Raw genomic sequence first — 7,670 nt, 5'->3', positions numbered from 1 at the left:
ACTGGAACAAGACAGAAGAGATGAGGAAATGGATTCATGTAAAAATATGCTCAATACATGTTATTTACAATGAGAGAAAAAGACGGAAGAAATTCAAATATCCAAAAATTCCCAAATGGTTAAAAAAAATTATGGTTCATTTATACCGCAGAATATTCGTTCAGGCACTAAAAGTAATGTTTTCAAGGAGTTTTAAATGGAGGAAGGACAAATCACACTTTCAAAGAATATTATTTGATATGGGGAAATGCAATTAAATTAATATAAAATTATATTAACATAGCTTCAGTTTTGTAAAAAGAGAAACCATGTGCATGTAAATGTGTGAAAGGTCACACGTACACACAGCACATGCATAAAAGCCAGGAGAAAGTATACCAAATATCGGCCTCTCAATGAAAGAGTAAAAGTAATGTTTATATTCTCTGTATTTTATCTGACATACTTTACGCAATGCACATATATAACTTTTATACTCAGAAGAACATTACTAAAGTTTTGTAGTGAGAAGAACTAAGGTTAGACAGTAGGGAAAACTACCTGCCTAAATGACGTTAAACATTCCATAGAATTTTGTAGAATTACCTTCTGTACGATCTAAGAATACCTATTTGTCTGTTTCTTTTTTTCTAACTAAGCTTTTAAAATACCAAGAATCTATTTTTTAAAATGACTTTGTAAGCAATGAGGTCTTGGCCTCAATACAAAAAACTGAGCCCAATCGTCCCTTCTACCTTGCAAAGTCCAGGTCTGCCTCCCGCGACATGGTGATGTTGGTCAAATTCTGCTGAAGAACAAAAATGTTCCGACACATTTTCTTGATGCCGGACTCACTGATGCGCCTGAAGTACTGGGCACTGTTAATGAGGATGCAGGAGATGAGGTGGCCCAGGCCTGAGGGGTGACACGGTGCAGTGGGGGAAAAAAGAGAAGACAGATGAGCAGCATGCTACAGAAACCTGCACACAGCATTCCTCTCTTCTCATCCTCCACTAACGTAAATGACCAAAGAAAACATCTCTCTGATGGTAGCACCAGCTGATCTCACAATAATTTCAGAGCATTCCACCACTGTCCCAGTAGTTACGAATGGGAAAACTCAATGCTGGCAGAAAAGCCTGGTATATCTATGGTTCTAGCATTACCATATGCACCTAAAGCCACCATGCCAAGGGCTTAGAGAATATGCCAGGTTGTTATAGACTATTACAGTGCATAGGAACTCCTGCTTTTCTGTACAGATTTATGGGAAGCAGAGAAGAACACAAGTGTCTGCAACAGAACAATGAGCTGTCTGGCCTCTCCTGTCTCCCACAAAACAGAAAGGGGAACACTTTTGGCTTAAAAGTTGACTGAGAACCTACATAAAAAAAATAAATCAATTCAAATTGGGCATTGGGAATAATACTAATATACCTCAACACTGTTAAGTAAAAACAAATCAATAAGAAATTGAATTACTGGCAGTAATGCTAATACACCTCCACATTGGCAATGGTAGAAATTGGAGAGAACGTGGTCATCAGAAACAAAGGGCAAAGGAAAAGCAGATCATACATGAACTGCTCCATTCCCACGAGACATCTATGGACATTTTTGGGGTCCCAGAGGTGGTTTGTTCTTACACCTGAAGGATTATCTTATGGTCTATGAAGCGTGGCCAAGGGCAGCTCAGGACATCAACAAACTACTGGCCCCTTCAGGAGACCCCAGGTAATTCAGCTGACGAATGCTGGCTCAGAACAGGAGGTGTCTATGGCTTACTATTCTTAAAAGTTACTTTCTAATTCTAAATATTTGAAATTAAGTAAATGTTTCTCCTTCTCTTTTTCTTATTCTTGCCAAGACGGACTCTAGCAGGATATTTCCCTCAGAACTCTAAAGCTAGTCTGACTAGTCACAGCAATGTATACTGTTTTTGTTATTTCCCTTTATAAAGTCACAGTCCCTCCATAGAGACCCTTTAAGGTTCAGATCAGAGTGCAAGGCACATCTTCAGGTTCAATGGCTTCCTCTGTCTTCAAAATGAATTTCCCCTTGATTAAGATAAAAGTAGAAAAGGGAGAGGAAGATGACCTCTCCCTCGCTTTAGCTACACTCACCCAAGACCACAGACTTTTCTTTTACGTGCTACTATTTGAAAGTGGGGGAAAAAAGGTTTCTACTCACAACAAAACAAAACAAAGAAATACAACCCTGGATTCTACATTTAAAACTTGACACCTTATGTATGTGAAAAATCTCTGTAGATCAAGTTTTGGTGTCATTCTCCCTAACCCACAACTTTGGGTATAATTTTGTCCTGTTGTGGTACAACGTGGTCGGCCCAAAGTGTGGGCAATGGGGGCATTGTTTGTAGAGAATAAGACATATAAATTATAATAAATATGTTACAGAAATAAATTTTATAATATGGATTGTGTGAATGTTCATACGCAGGGCTTGGAAGAGCCACCTTCAAGAGCAAAGAGTCAACTGTGTAACAAGGGAAAAGTGAACTCCTAGACGGGCACAGTAGCTTCAACTGAAGAGCAGTCCAGGTGACCCAAATTCACGGCGCCATGCCATGGGCTAACTAACAACTATCCCTTTAATCACTTATACTTTTTAGCTAAAGTCTTTTAGGACTATTCCCCTTCAGAATGCAACAGGATTTTTTTTGGTCTGAATTTGCTGGAATACAAATGTTTCAGAAAGCAAGCATTGGCCATCCATTGACACTTTCTTTCCCATCTTCAGTTGGCCACAGTCCTTTGGACAGTGAACCTTCTTAATTGTTTTAAATAATACTGGTTTAATTCTGTGAGAGAACACAGATACTTTTGGCACCCAGGTCTTCTATACACAAACAAATCAAAACAAGTAAAAAGGGAATATAATTTGAATTCCTAACAGGGATCCCATGGGCGGAATTCAATAAAAACATTGTTTGGCTGGCACCACATTTAAAAAATTTTGAAAGCAAATGTCTTTAGATGGTACTTACCGCCTCTCACACCCTTCCTGGCCTGCCTGACCCCTAACAGCATTTATGGGTGCTGCCTTCCTAAAAATCACTGCTGATCAGAGGCTTCTGTTCTTTTCAGATGGTAATTCGTTCTGTGAGAGAAAACTTCTCCTTCATGATAATTTTAGCCAACGAGGGATCTTTCAGGGTTCTCTTCTCATTTTGTGTGTGTGTGTGTGTGTGTGTGTGTGCGTGTGTGTGTGTGTGCATGCTCTTTTTCTTTCCTGAGCTCTTCTTGAGTTAATTTGTGGCCCACTCCACACATTTACCTAAATCTCATGAGTGGCATGAGAGGAGTGTCAGGGAGGCAGCCGGGCAGCCATCTGCCTTATCTTGGATTAAATCTTCTTATCAACCAGGAGCAGATGGCAGCCATATTGCTGTCTACCTCGTCATACATAGACAGGCTGGGTATTGAAGCTTCAATTCAAACAAACAAACAACTTTTTTCCTACAAGTTTTGAACTTCGATGATATAGAAAATCAGGAAAACCTTCACTCTTCCTTTCTCCCAAACTCCCAGAGAGAGAGAGAGAGCAGGGCCTGACCTTCAAAGATATACTGGAACTTGTGCTGCTGAAGGCTGGCGCTCATGGCCTCTTCAATGGCGCTGATATCTTTGTTGAGCTTGACCACCAGAGGGTCATAGTCCATACTTTCCACATTAGCAACAATGGCATAGTTCCCCTCCTTTGCAAGAGGAATGAGATAGTGGAAGCAGTGAACCCTGAAGAGAGAGATGAGCAGAGCAGTTAAAAATAAATCTTTCCAGTAAAAACAGTGATCTTGTGACAGAACACTAAAACACCTGAAAAAGCAGTGGCCAGGTAAAATTTTATGTAACCCCTGTCCCCTTTTATTTTTAACTAGAAATCCATCTTATTTTTTCTGTAGAACAACTGAGTGATCTGGAGCAATTGAGCTTCTAGGACCTTTGCTTGTTTAATCCATTGTTGGTGAGTTCTAAAATTCTTTTATATGCCAGGATTGTATGCCCAGTGTGAAAAGCGCTATATCTTTTAACATATATTGTTGCAATGGAAATGAGAGGCAGAGATCATAGATCTTAAAAGCAAAGGCTTTTGCAGGCTGGCTGGTTGGCTCATTTGGTTCAAGTGTGGTGCTGATAACGCCAAGATCAATGGTTTGGATCCCATTACCAGCCAGCAACCAAAAAAAAAAAAAAAAAAAAAGAAAAATGAAGGCTTTCGAAGGAGATTACATTGACTTTGATTCCCAGTTTCAACATTTACTGGCTGTGTGACTTTTGGCAAATTACTTTATCTCCCTGTGCCTCAGTTTCCTTATCTGTGAAATGGGGATGATAAAACACCTATCTCATAGGGTGCTGAGGAGCTACTGTATACAAGGCATGTAGCACAGTGCCAGGCACAAAGGAAGTGCGCAGTGTTGGCTATCATCACTAATATTGTATTTATTACTGTTATTAGTTAAATACATCACTTACTGAACATCTATGAATCTGTTACAAATTGTGTTAGGCCCTGGGAATATAAGCCAGTTCATGCCCTTAAAGACATCACAGCCTAGTGAGGCAGACCAATAAAAAAATCACAAAAAGAGGTCAGTGTCTCACTCAAAGCGCGTCCACACAGGGGTGCCATGGAAATATGCCACAGGGTGTCAGGAAAGGTCTATGACAGGAGGTGATCGTTGGGTCTCATGGGAAGTATCTGCATGAGCTGGAGGAAGGAGGGCATTTCTATGCCTGAATCAGTTGGGTCATGAACAATTCTTAGGTTTTTTTGGTAGATATTGGTACTTCCAAAGAAGTGTGAGGTTGGTAGGGATTGGCCACATCTCTAAAAACTTTTTTAGTTGTAACGAAAGCAAGTTCCAGTCCAAATTCTGCCACACATTCAGGCATTTATTTTGGAAAACAAAAAACAACAAAACAAAACAAACACCATCCACTGCCAGTTCAACCAGGCTGTTCTGTAAGCTCAGTGAAATCCTAAGTCTATATAATTTTAGGTGCTCTGTCTGATCTTGTAAGGAAGGTCACGGAGGCAGACATGATGGTAATCCAGAGTCAGGGTTCTGTTAGCCTTGCAGCTGGCATCAGGTAACAAGAAACATTCTTAAACATATGGCTACACAAGCCTTTGGTATTATCCCTAATGAAGCAACTGCAGACCTTGCCTATCACCTTTCCTTTTTAAAAGTCGGGTTTATTGAGAGATGACTGACAAAAAGTAAAATTCCCCCTTTCTAGTGTGTAGTTCTGTAAGTTTTGATAATTGTGCATGGCTGCATAATCACCACCATAATCAAATTATAGAACATGACCATCTTTTCTAAAATTCTCTTGTGCCCCTTTGCAGGCACACTCCGAGCCTTTGGCAACCACTGATCTGTTTTGTCTCTATAGTTCTGTCTTTTCCAGAGTACATAGCCTTTTGAGTCTGGCTTTTTTCACTTTGCATAAAGCATTTGAGATTCATCTGTTTTGTTGTTCATGCCTTTTCATTGCTGAATAGCCTTCTACTGAATGGATATACCATAATTTGTCCACTCATCAGTTGACATTTAGGCTGTTTTCAGTTTGGGGAGGTCATGAATAAAGCTACTTCATGTACGGGTTTTTGCATAAATATAAATTTTCATTTCTCTTGGGTAAATACCTAAAAGTGGGATTGCTGTGTCATATAGTAAGTGTATGTTTAATTTTGAAAGAAACTGCCAAACTGTTTTCCAGAGGTGGTGTGCTATTTTGTTTCCTACCAGAAATATACAGAGTTCCAGTTGCTCTACATCTTCATAAGCACTTAGTGCTGTCAGTTTTAAAAAAAAGTTTTAGTCATTCTAGTAGATGTATAGTGGTATCTCATTGTAGTTTTAATTTGCATTTTCCTAATGACTAATGATGTTGAGCATTTTTCATGTACTTGGTTTCCATTTATATTTCTTTGGTGAACTATCTGTTGACAGCATTTGCCCAACTTTTTTTCATTGGGTTGTTTGTTTTCTTATTATTAAGTTTTGAGAGTTCTTTATATATTCTGTATATAAGAACTTTATCAGATATATATTTTAAAAATATTTTCTCCTAGTCTTTAGCTTGTCTTTTTATCTCAACAGTGTCTTTCAAAGAATGGTTTTTAATTTGGATGAAGTTCAACTTATTTTTTTCTTTTCTGCATGGTGCTTTTGGTGTCACGTTTAAGAAATCTTTGCCTAAAAAAGGTCACACAAATTTTCTCGTACGTTTTCTTTTACAAGTTTTAGAGTTTTAGGTTTTATATTTATTCTATGATCCATTTTGAGCTAAGCCTTGTGTAGGATGTGTTATATTCTTATAACCTGTTCATGAAAGAGAATCCAAATATCAGTTGCCTCTGGAATGTGACCTTTCTGATACAGTGAAAGTTGACCAGCTATGGTGAGGGATTCATGATAGGGCAATTGCTACTGTGGTTGAAATTTAAACAAAGTAGCACTTACTTGAAAATAAAATCAAAGCATGCATGCTGAAGTATTTTTAAAAGTAAACTACATACTTTATAGCCCCAGACAATGGGAATACCACATAAAAAGGCATGAGGCTATGAATGGAGGATACTTCTGAGGAGTCGTGAGTGGTTCCTCTCTGCTGCACACAGACCACATGACAGAGGCCTGAGGGGACCTTGGGGAGATGGGCAGAGACCAGATCATCACAGGCTTTGGAGGGTATCTAAGGAATCTGGACTTTATTTTTAGAAGCCATAGGGAGCCTTAGGAGGATTTTAAGAGGTGAAATGATATAATCACGTATGAGCTTTGGCAAGATCCCTCTGGCACAGTATAACAGTAGATTGATGGTAGAGAATGGAAACAGTTGGAAGTAGAGGGACTAATTAGTAAATTCAGATAGTCATAAGAAAAGAAGTCAAAAGAAATTTAAATAGTCTTAAGTGAATGTCAAATTCAAGTAGTTTTTTTTTCCCCCCCTGTCTTTTAAATTCTGGCACATTGTTGCTGACCTTAACATGACTTTGTCATTAAGGTTTTCTGAAAACACTGCTGATTTACACAGTGGGATGGTTGATTTTCAGAAAGTGCACACTTAAGATCCCAACAGTAACAGACATTGCTGTTGAACCTACTTAGAGCCCTCTTGATGGTGAAAGAAATCAGCTGAAGGTGACATTCTTGGCATCTTGGACTCAAACAGCAACTTAATTTTCTTCTTCTAAAGCTCAAATAGGGAAAAAAATCCCAACAATTTTTAATGATCTCATCATGTCTTTCATCTCTTGGGGGTGTCATCTGCTTTACCCTTCAAACTGTGGAAAGGGGCTGCTTGGTGGTTAAATGTGACCTACAGAGACTCAGGTAAAATGTCAAATGCTCTTCGGATGGGTCCTTCAACATAGAACCTGCCGAATTTGGGAACATTGTTTGGTTTAAACTTTAAAAATGTTTTAAAAAAATGTGGGCTATGGATATAAAGATATTTTGGGGGATAAGACAAATTTTTGGCATTTCAAGTTGTTCTGGACTTCTTGCTAGCATATCTCATTAATTTTTTCCCCATGAATTTTTTCTTCTGTTTTATCTCTGCTCTCTTATTACAGTGATGTTTTGGCTAAAAGTGCCAGAGACGGTACCTAACCAGCCATTTCTTTTTTTTTTTTTTTTTTTTTTTTTTTTTTTTTTT

General features: G+C 38.6%; 1 protein-coding gene across 1 annotated transcript in view; it reads right to left on the bottom strand.

Moving 5' to 3' along the window:
* LOC103590998 (exocyst complex component 4-like) overlaps window positions 1–7,670 on the bottom strand; it is a 77,651-nt gene that overhangs the window by 64,318 nt on the left and 5,663 nt on the right. Inside the window, exons 3-4 of the mRNA XM_008573360.1 lie at window positions 3,556–3,734; window positions 735–894 (exon numbers count right to left, since the gene is read on the bottom strand). Coding sequence (XP_008571582.1) covers window positions 735–894; window positions 3,556–3,734 — 339 coding nt within the window. The remainder of the gene's footprint in view (window positions 1–734; window positions 895–3,555; window positions 3,735–7,670) is intronic.

The sequence above is a fragment of the Galeopterus variegatus genome, unplaced genomic scaffold (genome assembly GCF_000696425.1).
Source record: "Galeopterus variegatus unplaced genomic scaffold, G_variegatus-3.0.2 Scaffold910, whole genome shotgun sequence".
NCBI lineage: Eukaryota > Metazoa > Chordata > Mammalia > Dermoptera > Cynocephalidae > Galeopterus > Galeopterus variegatus.
Note: the sequence above shows the minus strand (reverse complement) of the source record. Positions and strands in the feature narration are given on the sequence as shown.